This window comes from Chanos chanos, chromosome 2 (assembly GCF_902362185.1).
Source record: "Chanos chanos chromosome 2, fChaCha1.1, whole genome shotgun sequence".
NCBI lineage: Eukaryota > Metazoa > Chordata > Actinopteri > Gonorynchiformes > Chanidae > Chanos > Chanos chanos.
In genome coordinates this window covers 44132268-44152976 of record NC_044496.1, presented here as the reverse complement: position 1 = coordinate 44152976, position 20709 = coordinate 44132268, and the positions used below count along the sequence as shown (strand labels likewise).

Sequence of the window (20709 nt, the reverse complement as noted above, 5' to 3'; positions counted from 1 at the left end):
CAGATGACCTTTGAAAGGGCACAGGATAATCGATGTTTGTTCGCCACCGTGTTGGCAGCTGGCCCGTACTTTGCCTATTGGAACAGCTACTTGCGAAAGAAATTTTCCTCCATATAATCATAATGTATAAATTATATTAGTATTTTAATAATATAATCTTCATTATATATACATATAATTATACATGTATAAAATTGTAATTGAACAGAATTGATCTCTCTGTCCCTGTTCTTGCTTTCTGGGTTTGATCCTGACAGCTCAGTGTGGGCACTGACCTTTTATTTACTGATAGCTGTCAGGCAATCATGAAGTTTCTTGCAGGCAGAGAGTGCAGGCATTCTATGTAAAGCAATGCCTTTGTATCCTACAGTATGTATGTATGCATTCATAAACTGACAAAGCTTTCTCACTTTGTAGTAACCAAATGAAAATGCATATTAAAATTCATTTTCAGTTCCACAAGTTTGATTTTCTATTCTGCTTTCAGCTGAAACGTGCAAAAAGTACTGTGGTGTGTTTCGCGCTATCGTCCTCTCGTTTCCCCTAGTTACAATGAAAAAAATTTGAGCTTGCTCTACTTGATTTGATCTCCTTTCAGTTAGCCACATTTGAGATTGAACTACTTTATTTTCCTACTCCAGGAATTTAATTGTGATTTACTTCATTCCAATTGTCAGTGACATATTCTATACAAGTTCACTCTAATCATGTTATTTAAGTTTAATAAATGATGTTAGTTAAAGCCTACTTAAATAAAAGCAGAATGCAAATAGTTGCCTAATTTGCATTTAGTACACTTTGCTCACTTTGGGTTTTCTTTTACAGTGATGCTTTTGCTCTCTTTGGCAACAACCTTTTCATTTAGCAACCAGGAAGTAACTTACTTAACTTCATGACATGATAGGAGGGGAGTACCTCATTCATGATGAACACTACACATACACCTCTACAAGACACAATGGGAAACATAAACTGAACAATGAAGAACTGGGGCTAAACCATCACCCCAAAATGCACAGCATGACATCCGCAAATCTTCACTTTATTGTCTGCCGACATTGTTTTACATCAACCAAAGATGATGCAACAGAAAACATTCTAATTTCACTGAGTACTTTTTGCTTTCAACAAAGACACTTCATCATCAACAACAAAAAATCTATAATCTGCCTTGTATTTAATTTACAAAAAAGATAAACTACAACAAATTTATTTCTCAAATAATTGCTTAGGACTTTAACAGTTAAACCTCTAACATTAACTTAATATCAAAAATACGGTCAGGACACCTCTATCATCATCTTTACCAGTGGAGCTCAACACCAGTTTAATTAGTTAGCTACAGTTTACCTATCTAACTGTACTGGCTAGCAAGTGTAACTCCCCAGCCAGTAACGAAGGATATGTTTTATTTACCTTAGACTACACCACCTTGGGCCTTTCACCCAAAGATTTACTTCACAGAAGCCTTCTACACACACAAGGGTTCCCCTTTGTTCTCTCAGTGATTGAATGCAGAGACGTGATTTTCAGGAAAAAAAATGGGCTTTTATTGAGTCAGTAAAGAGCTGCAAGGAAAGATTATAATGAAGTCAATTTTTATTCGCACACTATATATTATTATAAAAGTAGGTAAACTGAAACAAAACCAAGAGTGCATAAAAAAAGGGGAAGTATAGAGACTATAGTTATGGTTTACCAACAGGAAGCGCTAGGAGGAAAGAGTGGGGCCGTTGGCTGCAGAGGGTAGCTAAGGGACTTACCAAAGGGGCCGTTACCTACCACCACGGCAGATCACTCACACTACAAAATAAAGTGCAATAGTGTTCAGATAAAAGTAATGCAGCAAACACACAAGTGTGGACAAAAGTGTGGGTGCAGAGAACCTCCTAAACGACCAACACCCCTCCGCCGGCACAACCAACCACCACTCCAACCAGACAAGGTCCTAGGACAAGTAAAATAAAATAAACCCAGTCGGCTTATCCACACAGTTCATTTCTATAAATAGCTTGCTTAAAACACCAATAAGAACGGCCAGAAGGAACAAATACCTGGCTACCTAGCGGCCAGGCAAAACCGGTAGCACATACAAACAGCAGCTTCTGAACAATTTAACAACAGGCAAAATGTTCAGTAAGGCAAAAACAATAAACAAACAAACAAACAAAAAACCCAACAAACTATAAACTTTAACCAAAGACAAGGGGCAATCCGGTAAATAAAGAGCAGTGGTTTCGGACAGTTAGCCAGAACAATAAGCAAAACAGAAGGCAAAACAGCAGTTGACAACCAAAGTCTAAAATAAAATAAAACATGCAATTAGCGGATATATACACACAATATAATAAAATAAAAATAAAGTTACCTCGGATGCCATAGCAGTCTGTCCTACATTACTATAATGAATCATATTACTTACATTCCCCAGTCAATAAGTCAAACTCAACCGCCTATAAACACATCGCAGGGGCAAATGTGGCTTTAACATCTTGCCGAAATATGATCCATACTAGGCACACCACTCGCACTGCACATACCTGGAGGGGGAGAGGGGGAGAGAAAGAGAAGAGGGGCGGGGGAGGAGAGAGAGAGGGGGGAAGAGAGAGAGAACTGCTCAAGTAGACACTCTTTTATCAATGCTGGTAACTGGTTAATGAGGCACGAAAAGATGAAACCACACCCCTCCAAACTAAGTTTGTGTGAGAGGACAAAAGGGATATCTGGCGAGATAGGGTTAAATTTAGTTAAAGGGTGCACATCCCGATTAATCTCAGGCGCATTGAGGAAGAGCGTGCTGGCAGGCTGACCTGATAGACCAATTTGAATATCGCCCTGAATTAAGTTTATTTTTTTCAAGAAAAATTCAACAAAATCGTTTGCGGTAAAAGGGCTAGATTGAGGGGAGTGATTTTGAGTAAGTTTAGCTATTGTATCAAAAAGGAACCTGGGGTTATTTTTGTTAAGATTAATGATTCTCAAATAATGAGCAGATCTGGCTGTGGAAAGGGTATGTTTATAATCTACCAGGCTGTCGTGCCAGGTGAGGCGGAAGACCTCTAGTTTAGTGGCCCGCCATTTTCATTCCAATCTCCTACACACCTGCTTCAGTGTGCGGGTATCATTATTAAACCAAGGTATGGAGTGTTTACACCTATTTTTTTTATAGTTACTGGTGCAACCATATCTACTGCATTACGGAGGGTAGAATTTATACTGTCCGTAAAGTCATTCAAAGACCATGGCTGATCGTTGAAAGAGTTGACAGCAGTAGGAAGCAGGTCAGTGGTGGAAGCATTTATGCGACGGCATCTACGAACCATGATAGAGACAACTGGCTTGAACGGGACAGTTACCTGAAAAGTAATAAGAAAATTGTCTGAGAGGGCAGTGGAGTAGGGAGAGACCACGACGTGAGAAACATCTAGTCCATGAGCTGAGCTAGTATAAGATCTTAAGTGTTGCCATTAGAATGAGTAGGTTCGTGGACATATTAATTAAAGCCAAAAGTGTCTATAATAGCTGTAAAAGCTTTATTAAGAGAATCAGAACTATTACTGATGTGGATATTAAAGTCCCCCAGTATCAGGATTTTATCCACTCTAGTTATAATAACAGAGATAATTTCAGAGAACTCATCTAGAAATTGACTGTAGGGCCCAGGGGGGCGATAGAGCACTACTATGAGGAAAGATGAAGTAGTGCAGGATTTCCTCACGGAGGCAATCTTTAGTTTACCTAATTTTGCCTCAAAGTAGGCAAAATTAGGTAAGCTAAGGGTGTTAGGAGTAATTTTAGTATTATAAATTAGTGCTACACCCCCTTCTTTCTTTGTTGCCCTAGCAGCAGAAGCATTTTCATAAGCAAATGGCAACAAAGCTGTAAATGTCCTGTTATGTGACAGCGCTGTCCTGTGGCGTGACATAATTTACCTCAGTGAAAAGCCTTAAAAAGATTATATTTGCTTAATTATGTGGGTCCAATGGTATTATTTTGATTCTTTTCTTTCATTTCAGAGCGAATGTACTTCCCTTTTGCATTTCATTGATGAGTATGTTGGATGCATACTGCCACTGAAATTTATATTAAAAGTGAATTTTTCAACAGTTTGTTAAGACATTAGCAAAGACAGGACAAACAATTACAATAAGAGGATAAACTAAGATGAAAATAGCAGGGGAGAAATACTTAGAGAAACAAGGAGAGAGTAAATGAATTATTAATGTTACAGGGATACCATCAGTGAAGCTATTTCCTTTTTGACCTACACACTTCATGAGTTAGATTAATTTTGTACTCAAGTTGTACTCAGTTTTATTTGTATATCAGTTTTCATAATGGACAAAAGCAGTTTTATAGAATGCTGGATCTGAGTGATCCCAGAGCGACAGTTACAAGTAAATACACTGAGATTGGAAGAAATGTTGGGAGGGACCAAGGTTCAACAATTGAAGCCCATCCTCATATGCCTGGTGCAGGGTGGTTGGATTAATTAATAACATTTTTTTTTTTTAAAAATGCAATATAAAACAAAAGGATCTATGAAAGTTAGTGTTGCCAAATACTAAAAATGTTGGAAAGTTGTTTATAGTCTATTTGGTGAGTTAGATTAGTTGAAAAATTATTGTATGAAAGGCTTAATCAAATAGAAGGTCTATGCAAGTTCAAGTCCTGAAAATACTAAAATTTTAAGTTGTTAAAAACAGTCAAGATCGGTAGATAGAGATGATAGCAAATGAAAATGGTTTTAATTAACAATAATGTTTAAGTCCATTGTATTCATTGGTTGCAACATTTGGTCATTGTGCATTCCTCATTCTTTTTACCAAGATAATGCATTATTTTTACTGATAGCAAAGATTAAGATCCAAAACTGATGCTATTCTACTTCTCCTCTGCCTTGCCTCCTGCCTTGTCATGTGATGTTATGTCCTATGATGTGACATCAGTAGAATAGGAAATACAAGTGCTTCATAAAGCTTCAGCTAGTTTACTTTTGAGATATTTGACAAAACACTGAATCATTTCATCATATTAAGAACATGATGCACTTTCATCAGGATTTGAAGATATTATAACCACTCTTTACAGGTTTGTAAGGCAAAAGGGCTAACATGTAAAGAAATTGAAGTTAAAAAATAACTATAAATTCTATAGGTGTGAAATATGTACATGTCAAACAGAGTGTCTACTTTTACTGTAGACGTAATATGTCCTTAAAATTTAATTACCATTTTAAATACTTTTCAATCAAATATGATGTGTCACACCACAGAACAAATTATGCAAGGTGTTCACAGAGCAAGTAGTGTTGGGTATTTGTATTTGTAAAAATAATAAAAGGCGCAGAGATGGATTTTGGCGAAGTCTTCTTTTATTGAGGCTCAGTGGTGGTTACAAATGAAGATGGAGAGAAGAAGAGTCACCCCTGCACAAGATGTTACTGTGACCAAAGAAATGAACTTCTCGGAGAAAGATAAACACAGGCATCACAAGCACCTATGACCTTGTCCGCCATAGACAAGCACCTCAGACTCACACCCAAGACTTGCATAAAGAGGAGCGAGTGTCCTCTGCTTAACCCTCCAGTCCATGTCAATTTGTGTGAATTACTATTTTAGTACTGTGAATGTGTGAATGCAAAGATATACAGGTATGGAGTACAGAATGCGTGCAAACAGGTGGATCCACAAGTGTGTGTGTGTGTGTCCAACTCTAACTCTACAGAGAATATTCGACTTGGTCCTGCAGTACATAAAAATAGTTAAATATAATTAACTTTTAGTGGTCATTTTTATTTTTTAAAAATAACAATTGATACTATATGTGTATTAAGGTTTCCCCTAGGAGAGCGCCAAAGTGGTGTGGTAAATATTCAAGACCAGCTTCTTGGAGAAATGGTTGAATAATATCAGTTGCTCAGTGGTGGTATTAATATTTCACAGATAGAAAATATTATCTTGGAAAAAGTTGGTCATCAAAGGATACTTGGTACAAAATCTGTAAATGTGTTGATCAGTTACAAGTGCATGTGTTGGAATGCTACCGATCAAACTTGACACCAGTTCACCATGAGTACTCATCTTTATTATAAATTCCAGAGTCAAATCCATCATTAAACACATTTGCACAGCTCCACATAGAAAAATGTTCCATTTTCCGTGGAGAAGCCATTGAGCATAAACCTAACAGAGGCATTCACAGTTCTTTGAATGAGTCTGTTTGTGTTTGTGTGTTTAATAGCAGAGGTGATTTATGCAAGTGTGTGCTTACTGGTCTAGTCTGTGCACACTGTGATGGTGCAGCGGGTGAAAACTAGTTCACAACGTGGCAGCAAAGTCATAAGAGAGTGTCTGAGACTAGGTACTGGGTCATTCTCATCAACCTTTGCACCTATACAATCCTCAGTGTCACCCCTTCCATCCACTCTATCTATCTCTCTTGCTTCCTCTCTTTCTCTCTCACTGTCCTCCCCCGTCTCTCTCTCTGATGTCCTGTGGCGGGTATGGAAGTCCACTTCGCAGAACTGTATCCTGCACAGGTCTTTCAGTGTCCTACAGCTGCGCAGCACCATCATCTCAGTAAGCCAACAGTTTGACAGACGCAGTCTTCGCAGATCCCGCAAACGGCTAACACAGAGCAGACCTGGACTAACCTCTCTGCCCCTCAGACTCAGCTCCTCGAGCCCAAGCCACCCATCCCCAAGCCCCAGAGACACCATCTGCATCTGTGAGCCCAGCCGGCCCGAGTTGCCCACCTCCAGATAACGCAACTGGCGGAGTCCTTGTGCGCCAACCTCATCAGGGGCACAGCCACGTACACCTGCCGCTGTTACACGGATAACATCTCGCAGCTCCAGGTGAACAAGTCTCTGCCACGAGCAAAGACTGCGCAGATGCTGGTCTGTGAAGGATGGCACATTGTCCAGGACTAGCGTTTCAATGCTGACCCCTGTTGGGGAAACCTGTTTTCTGCCTGTTTTATTACTTGAGGGTTGGCAGGCTCTATTCCCCTCTGTTCTCTGGTTGGGCTTGGCTGTGGAGTCACTCTGACTGAAGAAATCACCAGGCAACTCACAGCCATGCAGCTCCAGAACCTGCAATGAGGGCGGCAGCACAGAGCAGCTATGCAGCCGTCGCAGATCAGTGTGCAGCAGGGAAAGCTTGTGCAGACGTGGGCATTTGGAGGCTAAGGCTTGCAGCCATGACTCAGATAAGAAGGAGCCACCACGCGCTGACAGAAGTAGGCCTCTGAGACGCAGACAGCGCAGGCCACAACCTAAATACTGCCGTAACAAAATCCATAGTACTCGAGATGTTACCTATCAAGCAGAGAGAGAACAGAAAACAGTGACAAGTTGATCACGTGACCATCAACACCAGAAGGATGATGCGCCCTGTTAGAACACATTGCTGTTACCCTACATGTGACAGAGAATAGAGACAACAGAGGATGGTTGACAGTTTAAGTGTGCAGAAGAACTACTGTGGTTTACAGAGTTAGTGGTATACAAAGTCAGTCAGTACATCTCTTTCCATACATACCCCTTTCCATGTGGTGAGGTCAACAGTTCGCCACAATTTCTGGTCTTTTACAAGGCGCCTCCACCGTTTGCTTACTCTGCACATTGACAAAATCAATGAAATTTATGGAGGTACACATGTTTTAATCGATCTCTGATATCATCAATGATGCTAGTACTCGGGGAAAAATCGTTCAAAAAGACAGCGGCTGTGTCCGAAATGGCATACTACCGTACTACATACTACATACTAGCCTAGTATACACTGCATACTGCGCACTACTCCACACACTAGTATACAGTATGGTACGCAATTATGAGAACTTTCGTGTAGTGTACTACACGTTTGCTATCGGTTGGGCTATCTGTTCTGTTAAAATCGAACAACACACGACAACCACAAATATGTATCAAAAGTAGGCGTATAAGAAAGCGTATGAAGATTTATTACACCAAAATATGCAACTGATACATTTATATTCGGAACTGCAGCTGCAGTTGAAGTTGAAGTTGAAGCTGGTTCTGTCGCTGTCCGCCATGTTTTTAAAATTTGTTGGAAATCACCGCGTTGCTTCATGGGATGCAGTAGTCGGCGAAGTGAGCTCGGGATGTATACTAGAAATTTTCGCCAATTTAGTACATCATCCGGGTAACTGTCGTGTACTGCAAAATTTTTATTTTTCACGTACTGCATACTACTTACTACTTTTACGTCATTATTAGTATGCGAGTAGTATGTAGTATGCCATTTCGGACACAGCCAGCAACTCAACCCATCATCTAGTACTTCTGTGACAATGTATGTTTAGAAAATTGCAGGTTACTGCCAAATTATTGCCGAACAAACATTAGAAATACTAAATGGCCATTCGTCAGCTTTCGCTATATCTTCTAAAAGAAATATATTCCACATATTCCGTATACCTTCCATTGCGAACCAGCTCTCGAACATTTAAATAGGATAAAATATCGACTAAAATATTTTCGGGGAAGCAGTCCAGAGTGCAAGAGATCATGTCAGCCATTTTGTAAACAAACGGCCGAGATGAGACCGGAACAACAATGTGGAACGACGCTAGCCAAAGGGTTATATTACCCGGAAGAGGCCAAAAATCCAAAGTAAAAATAAATATAATAATATGCATGAGACTAGCATAACTCAGTGGATGGAAAGCACTATCGCCAAATGCATTCCATCAAAGAGAAAAGAAAACATTATTTAACACTCCAAAGCCAAACCAGTGTAATGTTTTTGAAAGAGCCCTCTTGTGTTCGACACAAATAAACGCATGCCTTTAAAGCAAAGGCATTGCGCACGCGCCGTGGACCACTGCACAAGATGGCGGCAAGTAATGGAGGGGGTATGGAAGTAGATGGGGCAGGTGAGAATTCTTTTGACAGATTGCTTGCAGTGTCTTTTTAGATGAGTAAAGGTGTTATCCAGGATGGCTTCTTACTAAGAATCTAATCCGTTTAATAGGTTGAAGGAAGTTTTAAAGCGAGTTCACCCGCAGAATAGTTTGTTGTGATTGTGCCGCTCATAACTAATTCTGAAAACCACACTGTCATTATTAACGCTCTCTTATTGAAGCCAACCGTAGTCCTACCTGTTTTTTTCAGTTGTAAACTGTAGCTCTGATATAGGTACAGTGCGCAATAGAGAGGGTTAACAATATGCCAATGTTTGTGGTTTCTTGAACGATAAAACAATCACCTAGGTGTCCAGTTTTTGAGAAAATGACTCAAAAAGGGCATCAGCCCACCGGTTCGCTGAATTCTCATTAACTACTACACTAACGTTTCTTTAACGTCAGTGTGTACCCGCAGTTCAAGCCAGATATATTGAAATAGACATTCATTGTACCTCTGTTTACAGGCAAACGGTGTCTGTATCTCTTCACAGTCTGTTCATATGTAGACTGTTCTTTGATTCCCAGTCCTTTCATATAAGAATACAACTGAATAAAAATGGAACAAACCAAAGGAATTTCAGACTTATGTTGTTTGTTTATTGGTTTGTTCCATTTTCACTGTTATACCTGACTCACTATTCAAAAGAGAGTTCAGTATACTGACTTGAAGATTTCGTGAAGCGGGGAAACAGAGTCTAAGTTGAAATCTCTGGTGTGTGTGTTTAGTGAGCCCCAGTGTCATGGCGTCAGGGGTGATGGGGAGTGTTTCTGTGGCATTGCATCCACTCGTCATCCTCAACATCTCTGATCACTGGATCCGCCTTCGGTCACAGGAGGGCCGGCCGATGCAAGGTAAGGAAGTGGTCTGTGTAGTGTGATGGGTGATGGGCTCTGGATTGGCATGGCACATGTTGCACATCCCCTGCCCCCTTTCAGAACCATCACACACACATTTTTTTTTGTCTGTTCTTAACTTTCCTCCCCTTTTCAAATAATTTTGGATGCCCAGTTACCTGAAGTCTTGTAAGCCTCACGTTGCATGTCGTTCCCCTCAATAAAGGTGATTGAGGCCCTCATAGGTTTGCTCAGTAGCTTGTGAACCCAGTGAGCACACAAATTGCACAGTATCATTAGTAAGATAACATACTGAGTGGAAAGTGGTATTTTCCTTGATCTCCTCACAGCTATGTAAGAGTCTGACCATCAGTGATAACCACTGAACAAAAGGGAGAGAGCATGGCTTATTGTGTTACTACAGTTTCCAAATGTGGTCCTGCTGGGATTCGATGAATGTTAGATATAGGATGTCTCTGTACCACTAGACAGTGTAATGTTATAGTTGGTTTTGACTATATGTCCATAAGTTATGATGTGTAAAGTTATGAGTGTAATTCTGATATGCAGCCCTAATTGTATGTGTGTTGCATGAGGTTATTGTAATTAGTGTTTCACAATGTAACTCTGAGTGTGTGTTTGTGTATCTGTGTTGTGCAGTGATTGGTGCACTCATAGGGAAACAGGAAGGCAGAAACATCGAGGTGATGAACTCCTTTGAACTTCTGTCTCACACAGTTGATGACAGAGTTCACATAGACAAGGAATACTATTACACTAAGGAGGAGCAGTGTAAGTACGCTTTTTCTGTGTGCCTCAGTGTCTGTGAGAAGAAGATTATAAGTGGAGAGCTGTCCACATCCCAACACTCTGATCTTTTTCTTATCAGTTAAGCAAGTGTTCAAAGACATGGAATTCCTTGGATGGTACACAACTGGTGGCCCTCCTGACCAGTCGGATATCCACATTCATAAACAAGTAAGCTAGCAAAATTGTGGACCGGTCATCTTCTCAGTGACTGATATGACCAAGAGGATGTTTGACCGATGTTTATCTTTTCTTCTCACTGTTCTTCAGGTGTGTGAAATTATTGAGAGTCCTCTGTTCCTCAAACTCAACCCAATGACTAAACACACAGATGTAAGTTTCTGTTTTTTCTGCTACTCTTATATTAGGTGTGTGGGTGGGTGCATGGGGCTGTTAAACTTGTGTCTGGATTGTTTGGTAACAATTTGAAATTTCTTCAGTTTTCATTCAGTCGGTTAGTTTTCATTGGATTCCTGTTGGCTTTGCTGGCAGGTTGTCTTCTGGGAGGTTGAATCTTGACTTAACTGTCTAATTTCTCTCATTTTTTAAGCTCCCTGTCAGTGTGTATGAGTCAGTTATTGACATCATCAGCGGAGAGGTAACAGGCTTCTCTTTTTCTCTTTTTCATTTAACTGCATAGTGCCTGTAGTAGGGGTGTAACAGTACACAGATGTCACGGTTTGGTTCACACCACGGTTTGGGCATCACGGTTCGGTACAACGGGGGGGAAAAAACAACAAAAACCCCTAAATGCATATGGCTAGGTTTCTTTCATTTATTTTGAACAGACAGTAGTGCAAGTTAGGGTTTTTTCCACCTAGTGTTGTATAGTCCCCCGAGGTTGGTACAGCCTGTAGTGCATTAAAGGTGCCATAGAATGGAAATCACGATTTTCCTTGCCCATTTGAATTCACTGAGATGAGTGTGCCATGGAAACATTGTTAAAATATGAAAACATACAGCTGTATGATCTATGTGAAGAAAACAAGCCTTTCTACAGCCCATTCTGAATTCTGTGTGTTTGTGACATCACAACTGCACACAGCCACCTACAGCAGCATGTAGCCAATCATAAGCTGTTAACTGCCAACATTGCCATCTGTTATTCATTAAGAAATGTGATTTACTTCTTACTACAATGTACCTGTAAACAAGGACATAAACTTATGTCGTCATGTGTTTGCACCACTGTCAGATCCCAAACCTTAGAGAAAAGAGAACAAACCAAATATGTGAGAGTGAAATGAGAGACTCGCGCTTGTGAAATCTGGTACCACATTACGTTCATCAATCTTCACATACGGGGTATCGCATATTCTCCATACGAGTGCATGCACCGAACAGTCATGTCCGTACCGTGACAGTTTGGGATGAGTACACGTACCGTTACACCCCTACCCTGTAGTAATCTGAATGTTAGGGAAATGCAAGCACTGTTTCTGAGCACAAGAGGAAAAAGAATTTCCTGCTTACATCTAACTGCAGCTGGGTTCCTCAGCTACATATTTAAGTGAAAAAGTACTACAATGGCTTTTGTGTAAGTGTTAGACCTCTGAGATGGGGAAAAAATATGTAGAAGTCACTCTGGATGAGAGCTTCAGGTAAATGTGTAAGAATGGCCTTTATGAAGTACATTACCTCTTCTCTCATTGTGTTTCCAAGGCAACCATGCTGTTTGCTGAGCTGACGTATACGCTTGCCACTGAGGAAGCTGAACGAATCGGAGTTGATCATGTTGCCCGAATGACTGCGACCGGCACAGGAGAGAACTCCACAGGTACTGGCTCCCATCCACTCCCCTTTCCTAGACCACACATGCTTTAGTTGGTGTGTGTGTGTGTATGTGTGTGCGCGTCTTAAATGTGGTAGGATCGTCCACATTATGTTTTGGTGGGTTCAGCTCTTTTTCCGTTAGCAGTAACTAATGAACAGTGAAACTCAAATTAAATTAATTCTCTGATTAATTAACTAAAACTTTTGCACGCTCTCTCTGTCTCTCTCTTTCTTTCTTTCTTTCCTTCTCTTCCTCAGTGGCAGAGCACCTCATAGCTCAGCACAGTGCCATAAAGATGCTACACAGCAGAGTGAAGGTGATCCTGGAGTACGTCAAAGCTGTGGAGGCAGGTGAGAGGACTGTTGAGTGGAGAGGAACATGAGATCTTTGTTTTAGAAGAAGAGGAAATACTATAAGAATAAGAAATACTGTCACACACACACTGAGCAGTGAAATTTAACCAATCCTAACACCAGTGAGCACACACACACACACTATGAGCTAGGAGCAGTGGGCAATTTTAGGGGGATTAGAGGGACCAGCTCCAGGTCTTTATGCCAGCGCCTTGGTCAAGGTCACTGACAGGAGTACTAATCCTAGCATGCATGTCTTTGTGGTGGGAGGAAACCCACACAGAAAGGACCTGGGGCAGCCAGGATTCAAACCCAAGGCCTTCTTTCTGTGAAGCAAGAGTGCTAACCACTGAGCCACGGTGAAGCCAGCTGTTTTTCTCTTATAGAGATGTTAACAGTTAACCACAGACAGATTAACCACCAATAAGAAGTTAAAAGTTTAATGCTGAATTATACTGAGAAGTTGAAATATTGTTAGCTTCCAGCATGACACTTAATAGACCATGCATCCAGCTGACCCCTGAACATGAGTGTATGTTGACATTAAAAAAAATACCTGCGGCAATGCTGACACTTTAGCCCAGTGATCAGAAGGAAGACCTGTAGTTATTAGGTTTTGCTGCAGTCAGTATCCTTATGCTTTTGTAAGCATTTTTTTTTTCTGGATTTGAACATTTTATGTTGTTTTACATGGGTGCCTAAGCTATATAAGTAGGCTGCAGTGCATTTGTGTTCAGGAATAGCATCTGACACTACAAACTGCATGCACACAGAGGCCATAGGCTAGAAGGTGAAATCTTTCCAAGGATACATATTACTGGTCTAAGGCAATTTCAGCTAACGACTTTTAATCAATTCAAGACAGTCAACCAACAACGGTTTCCATTTTTCTTCTGTTGTCTTTTTTTTTTTTACGTTTTCCTTTCCCCCTCTCTTTCTTTCTCTCTCTCTCTCTCTCTCTGTCTAGGAGAGGTGCCCTTTAATCACGAGATTCTCCGTGAAGCAAACGCCCTGTGTCATCGACTGCCTGTCCTCAGCACACTCAAGTTTAAAACAGACTTTTATGATGTAAGCACCCCACGAAACACTTTTCTCACACGCACACACACACAAAACATACACAAAGCAATAAAACTGACCTCATTTTGTCTCTCTCTCTCTCTTTCAGCAATGTAATGATGTGGGTCTTATGGCATATCTAGGAACCATCACTAAGACATGTAACAGCATGAATCAGTTCATCAACAAGTTTAATGTGCTGTACGACAGACAGGGTATCGGACGTCGAATGAGAGGCCTCTTCTTCTAACTCAGAGGATGCCCATTGCACAGTTTTGTCTGCTTAGCTATGTTCCCATTTTAAAACGCACACTCTCACACACTAGCTTTCAGTTACAGTTGAGTATAGTGGGTTTTTGTTTTTTTGGTTTTTTTTTTCGGCAGCTGACACAATTCATTCTTGGGTTAGGTGCCTGTAGTAGCAAGAGAAACAGCTAATCTTTTGCAAATACACACACATATGCACACACATGCATATGGACATACTTCAATGACAAACAGAAATTTGTCTTTTGTTTTTTTTTTGTCTTTTGGTTTGTTCCATAACTCTCGAGGAAATAAATATGATCTTTCTTTGGGATTTTTTTTCTGAATTGTCACACATGAATTTACCTCAATCCAACTTTGTACACACACAAACACACACACACACTCCTCAAGAATTCAAAATAAACATTAAAACAAGTCAAAAGGTATTTTATTAAGAATTTGTCCAATTTCCAAAAACATGCATGCAGAATTATAATAAGTTTAAATGACACTGGATAACCAAAACACCAGCATGAACTTGAATATACACTGGGCAATGAAATACAACTAGTTTTAGAACTGCTTTGCATCTTCAGGACTTGGATGGCTTGTCATGTATGAAACAAGAAACTGCAGAAACATCAGTAGAACCATATGATGGTATCTGCCCATGAGCTGAGGTTAACCAGAAAGTGGGTCATGCAGCATGACAGTGATTCTATGCACAAGTAAAACTGCAACATAACAGAAGAAGCAGAAGAAATTTGACTCTATGCTGCTGTGTAGGCTTCATCAAAACGCACTCAAAATGTTGAAGTTATTGGTGCCAGAGCAGCTGTCGCCAGTTGAGAAATCTAGAAGTTCAAACACTTTTCCAACAGAGTGAATGTTGTAAATCAATATGAAGATCAAATTATGTTTTCGGCTAAATAATGCAGCAACACCAAATTTTAGTATTCAAAACCCTCTCACCAACACCGTTGCAGTAGCATGGATAACAATAACAAGAGAAATGAACCAAATACACTCTGTGTGTATATCTCTGAATGTATAAACTGCATTATGTGTAGACAGTATGTCTGGAGGTGAGAATGTGGTTGCAGTTAACATGTCTGATGTCAACTGTTCCTGCTGAGTGGTTGAGTGGCATTGAGAAGGATCGAGACAAGAGAAAAAAGAATAATGAGGGATCACCAGGGGGGAAAAAAGGAACATTATCCATTAGTTTGAAACAGAGTCAGCGTTTATGTGGGTATAAAATTTAAACTGCAGCGGAACCCCCCACTGTGGTTTATTAGCCACATAAACATCAATCAGTCGCAAATGCCAACATGGCACATTTTCTTTCCCAGTTTCCCTCCCTCTCTTTATGTCTTTTTTTCTACTTAACACTTAAAGAGGAAAAAAGAAAAAGTCACAAATTCAAACATGAAAAGGTGTTTTGTAAAGTTTATTATTTTTTTCTTCAGCTTTGCCATGAGTATGGCATTTATCCTAGCAACAGTCCAGGGACTGAGTTCTACATGTACACACATCAAAGGCACTGAGTACTGCAAATATACAGGTCAGAGGTCAGCAACAATAATGAGACCTTCACACCCCGCAAGACAACCTAAATCGAAGAGCTTCCGAGAACCAGCACATCTGGTTGAGATGTGTAGATATGCATGTGTATTTCTGTCTGTGTGTCTCTTGCTTTAGCAGTATCTCATTACTGAGTGCATGTCACTATGAGGTCAGGGCCTGTTAGTTGTACATGTGTGAGAACTGACTGTTCTTCTCTGAGAACAGAGTTTAGTGTGTACATGTCTACTTGCTGTCATCAGCAGCAACATCAGGGGATGGGTAGCGGTAAGGATCATAAAGCTCATCCTGGAAACTGTATGGGCGGTAGGGGTGCGCATAGTAGAAGTAAGGGTAGGGGTAGGGATGCTTCTTACTGATTGGTGCAGGAGGTGCTGGCTCCTCCCCATCCCCCTCAGCCACTGCCTCTGTGGGTGCGGGAGGTGGTGGAGGGGGAGGGACTTTGCCCTTAATGGGGCGGGGTGGATGGTCAATCAGGCAGTCAGGGTCCCAGTATGGATCACAGTCATACTCCATGCCCTTATAGATAATGGGGGCAGGAGGGGGTGGTGGAGGGGGTTCTGATTTTTTAGGAGGAGGTGGTGGTGGAGGGGGTGCAGGCGTCTGGGTCTCCAGTTTGCAAGAGGGATGATAACGGGGGTCACAGAGTACAGGCACCGCACCAGTGGGCATGTAGACAATGTGGGGTTTACAGAGTGGGTCTTTGGGATTACACAGGTAGATCACATCAGCTTGAGACAGTGGAGGATGTGCCGGCACAAGCTGAGGAACAGGGGCTTTCTTTGAGGCCGGGGCAATTTCGGGAGCAGGTGGAGGAGGAACAGGTGGTAAGGGAAGCATTTTACATTTTTTGTCCTTGGCGGGGTCACATTTTGGCAAGAAGGGCAAGCCCAGTTTGTTCTGGTAATACGAAGCATTCGGACCGTACACATGCTCCAGGTAACGCATCTGCTGGTAAAGCATTCTGATCCTGTCAATCTCATACAACTAGGAGAGAAAGAGAGAATAAAGCACAATAACACGAGAGATGTTAATACATGCAAACAAGCAAACTTCATTGTATATATACCTGTAATCTCAGTGCTTTACTGTGAATACCAGTCTTGCATAACTGTAAATTCTGTATTTAGTTCTACATTAAGTCCACCTCTCTCCTCTTTTTATCTCTCCCCTGTCCCCTCTCACCCCCTCTGTGTGTCCGATGCTGGTGTAGTAACGGTAGTATGCTTGGAAATCAGGTTGAGCCCGATGCCAGCGCGGATCTAGGTTGCGTTTGGGACGCGAGTTTGACAGGAAATCATTGGCCTTCTCTGAGTCAATCTCTACAGCGCTGCGTGGAGCCACATCTTCCAAAACGTATTGGGGGAAAAAAGAATTATTACTCTGTTCTTACTTTTTCTTTTCTTACGTTAAGGTCAAGAAAAAGTCACACTTAAAATTTACCTTCTTGTTTAATTATGTTCATCAAAGACTTAGCATCCAGCCATCCTGAGAGCAGAAGATCACAATGTGTTATTTATATATATATGTATATATATATACACACACACACACACACACACACACACACACACAGACACAGACACAGACACATATACATATATTGTATTGACATATTCATTTCACCTGGTAGCAGCGTGAGACAACACAGGGCTCCAAGGAGCCGCAAAGGACACCTCATCCTGGTCGCCAGCAAATCAAGACGAATACAGATAGTAGATTTCACTGTTGTGTCAAACAAACAAACAAACAAAATCTGTCCGTCAGTGAATAGCAACTCAACACATACTGATGTGGACGTCCTTTGTGAAGGAGGACATGAGGGAAGGGAGGGTAAGCCTTATGAATAAACAGACACACAGCCTTAAATTTACAATATTTAAATCCACAGAGTTACTAAAGAATCTACGCAGTTTCTCCAAAGCTGAGAAAATGTACCTACATCAGCAGAAACACCCATATCTATTAATATTATAAAACCTGATACTCACACACATAATGTGTGCAAAATATCAAAATAAACAGCTTAAGTGCACATAAAAACCTAAACATGAACACAAAGATGTAAAGGAACACAGATTTTAATATGTACATCAGCATGTAATGTCGAATTATAAAACAATTATATATCTAAAAATTATATCTGTAAAATTAAATATCTAAATGTACTTCTAAATGATGCATCTAACTGTACACAACATTCAGGTTTTTAGGTTAGTGCTTTGTTTTTTAGAGGTTACACAAAAGCAAGTAGGAAGCAGAAATTCTTAATTATTTATTCATTCTTTGTTATTTCTGCTAATAAAACCCATATATGTATGCATTTATGCTAGCACAACTTTTCAAATCTAACCTATGTTTTATTCAAATAGGAGAGCAAGCAGGCAAGGATTTTGAGCATCTCATTGATTTCTTATTAATTAAAACACTAAAATGAGCAGACTTATTTTACCAAATACACTAGACAAAAACAGCCACCACTTCTCATATAAACAAAATAAGGCAAGCATTAAAAAATGAATATCCAAGAAGCTTATCAAGGTCAAGTACATTTTTAGTGGCCACTCACCTAACAGAAGATGCTGTGATCAGTGCCCCGTAAGGTGTGCAGGCTATTTTTATACAAAGTTATTCACCAATCATTTTTCAGTAGTGGACCTATTGGACAAATAATTTTAGAGTCCCACCCACTGTTCCTCCCCATGTGGCTCTGTTCTTGCTGCATCCACTGTCCCAAAACTTTGAGCCTTTCACCCCAGTTATGGCTGGAGTCGGGGAATAATAAAACTCACTCTAATGGAAACCGGTAGAGTGGAGTGGAAGAAAAACCTCTCTCCTGCTGTGCACAGACCATGTCTGTAAAACAACCTTCAGAAATGCAGAGTGGAAACTTCCACTTCAAATACCAAAATTCAGTTACACCTACTTTATTTTGGTTTGAATTGAATCTGATTGATCAATTAGTAATTCGCAAAGATTTAATAGCGTTTAGTAATAGCATTTAATATTTCCATATTCCCCATGCTAGTGAAAATGTACCTGCTTTAAACTACTGCATTTCAAGGACACTAACATAAAAAGCACAAGGACCCTCATGAAGGGGAGCATGTGCTGTGTCTTCAAATAAGAGATCACAGAGATAACTTAATTATAAAATAGTAGGATCTCCCACTTTTTGAAAGGAAAGTAATATGAAATGTTTGACAGAGTACATGCCTGGGAACTTGGGTACATCAGCTGTCAATAAAAATTCTTTTGAAGTAACATTTCAATGTAAAATGTTATTTAACGTTCGCTCTTTTATCTGTCTGCTCAGACATGCCCAGAAATTTACAATGTTTGAAGTATTACAGCCATTCTCGTATAACATCCTGGTAAAATGAATACAATTTAGGGGTTTTGAACAAGCCAGCTGTTTTTTAGCTTCTCCCAAAGCAGTAAAAATCCACCGTTAAACCCAAATGAGAAACAGATCATCATCATCACCACTGTCATCTTCATATTCATCTCCTCTTTATGATCTTTTATAAAACATGACAACATCTTGTGGATGTTCATTTGAAGTTAGCTTCCCAGGGGGGAAAACATCACATCTTTAAATTACAAAGTACACAGCACTGCAGCACATGCAGTTTCTGTCGGAGTCCTGGTGTGTTAATATGTGTATGTATGCTACCAGGAAACCTCAGGACATTGTTTAATGAGATGCAGCATAAATGAAAATAACAGCAAAGTGACGCCAACTATCACTGTGCTTTTAATAGGCAGGGGGAAACTTTGGAAGTGACGGTTACATTACCATTACAAGCCTTCCATGTCAACAAAATGCACATGGCTAAATCACATTAGCAACCACCAAGGCCATGCTAACTGAAGAGCTCAGTTGTGGGGACCCAAAGACCACTCTACTGAGGAGTTTGCGCTACGGCAGTACCCATTTTCACACAAGCAGGTGTTTTGCTGTAGCTACAGCAGTAGTAGTGATTTGTAGTATTACATAACACTGTCACAAAACACAAATAGAGAACTTATCATTTCAGGATTTCTTTAAGGTCACTGAAAGCTCTGTGCAGTACTTACACAACATTCATACTTTTAATTCATATCACCGCACCAGACCACCAAGACTGGGTACTATTTTCAAAGCACAGCTGGATAACTGGCTCTTAAAAACCCAAACAACAAAAAAAGAACAGTAAAGCAGAAGATCACAGCATAACTGTTTCAACAATCTACGGTTTGTCATGACATAAATCAAGTCCCCACTTCAGCCTCAAGCTCCTGTCATTGGGCCTGATTTTCCTGCCTCCAGTTTATGTATTCTGGACTTCACTCCAAGTAGCAGGAAAACAAAATGACATTTTTTCACACAATTTTGTGCAGGCTTGCAGTGAGAAAGATTAATAAGTGTGTATAGACAGTAATTGTTGCTACTTGGGCACAGATGTACACAGGTAGGGATGTAAAACAAATACAGAAAAATAAAGACATACCGAGTTAATGAAGAATAAGGGTTCTCCAGCCCTCCTATGGAGGGTGAAAGAATGAGTGGAAATGTGTTTTAATTTGGGAGAAACTTCATAGCCCCATGAGGAATCGTAACAAAAGGGGCCTTCAGTAGGGGTGTACAATGGTGCATATATACACAATACCCCCAAAATCCACTAGGAAGAAAATGTCAGTTTAAAAGTGTTGAAAAGGTCGGGTTTGTGGAGAGCCTTAGCTTCTTCATAAGGTATTCAGTGTGAGACTTAGAAGTTAGAGAAGCATTTAGAAAAAGATACTATGCTACATACTCTATCTGCTTTCACAACACTTTGCACTCACAACAAGCTTTACTAAAAGGGCAGGAAACTTTAGTGCTTAGAGGGGGCCAAGAAAATTGAATGTAACACTGACAGGGTCAACTGTCCAACTGCAGCTTGTGAAAAATCTAATAACAGAAGGCCCACATCTGTTCTAAATGTATGTACTGCAGGTGTGCCCACATATGCTCCTGTAACGCTGAAGTCCTGACGTGATGTTGGTGTAGTAAACAATCTCTAATGTGCTTTTCAGACCTGCAGCCACAGCAGCCCTCACGTTATTGGTGTAATATGCAAATTTATCTTTACG

At 40.4% G+C, this 20709-nt stretch overlaps 3 protein-coding genes across 3 annotated transcripts; 1 reads left to right on the top strand and 2 right to left on the bottom strand.

Moving 5' to 3' along the window:
• Positions 1-6065: 6065 nt before the first annotated feature.
• On the bottom strand, positions 6066-8547 carry LOC115805730 (F-box/LRR-repeat protein 12). Its single transcript, XM_030766402.1, has 4 exons — positions 8447-8547; positions 7545-7620; positions 6446-7321; positions 6066-6385 (listed from the first exon to the last, which is right to left on the bottom strand). Exons 1-4 carry the CDS (start codon positions 8545-8547, stop codon positions 6278-6280), a joined length of 1161 nt encoding a protein of 386 aa, XP_030622262.1. The 3' UTR covers positions 6066-6277.
• Positions 8548-8861: 314 nt separating this feature from the next.
• cops6 (COP9 signalosome subunit 6) lies at positions 8862-14341 on the top strand. The gene is made up of 10 exons (XM_030765875.1): positions 8862-8904; positions 9661-9786; positions 10429-10560; positions 10658-10746; positions 10846-10908; positions 11126-11173; positions 12238-12352; positions 12607-12699; positions 13670-13770; positions 13871-14341. Exons 1-10 carry the CDS (start codon positions 8862-8864, stop codon positions 14009-14011), a joined length of 951 nt encoding a protein of 316 aa, XP_030621735.1. The 3' UTR covers positions 14012-14341.
• A 1478-nt stretch (positions 14342-15819) lies between these two features.
• On the bottom strand, positions 15820-17275 carry and4 (actinodin4). The gene is made up of 3 exons (XM_030765367.1): positions 17221-17275; positions 16780-16940; positions 15820-16581 (listed from the first exon to the last, which is right to left on the bottom strand). Exons 1-3 carry the CDS (start codon positions 17273-17275, stop codon positions 15820-15822), a joined length of 978 nt encoding a protein of 325 aa, XP_030621227.1.
• Positions 17276-20709: the final 3434 nt, after the last annotated feature.

Coding starts and splice junctions, on each gene's coding strand:
- LOC115805730 (XM_030766402.1), bottom strand. CDS start 8,547: ATGGCTGACATGATCTCTTGCACTCTGGACTGCTTCCCCGAAAATATT. Junction 7,621..8,446: donor GAGCTGGTTCGCAATGGAAG/GTATACGGAATA, acceptor GTCAATGTGCAG/AGTAAGCAAACGGTGGAGGC. Junction 7,322..7,544: donor ACCTCACCACATGGAAAGGG/GTATGTATGGAA, acceptor TCTGCTTGATAG/GTAACATCTCGAGTACTATG.
- cops6 (XM_030765875.1), top strand. CDS start 8,862: ATGGCGGCAAGTAATGGAGGGGGTATGGAAGTAGATGGGGCAG. Junction 9,787..10,428: donor GGAGGGCCGGCCGATGCAAG/GTAAGGAAGTGG, acceptor TGTGTTGTGCAG/TGATTGGTGCACTCATAGGG. Junction 13,771..13,870: donor TTAAAACAGACTTTTATGAT/GTAAGCACCCCA, acceptor TCTCTCTTTCAG/CAATGTAATGATGTGGGTCT.
- and4 (XM_030765367.1), bottom strand. CDS start 17,275: ATGAGGTGTCCTTTGCGGCTCCTTGGAGCCCTGTGTTGTCTCACGCTG. Junction 16,941..17,220: donor TTGTCTCACGCTGCTACCAG/GTGAAATGAATA, acceptor ACGTTTTGGAAG/ATGTGGCTCCACGCAGCGCT. Junction 16,582..16,779: donor GCATCGGACACACAGAGGGG/GTGAGAGGGGAC, acceptor TTTCTCTCCTAG/TTGTATGAGATTGACAGGAT.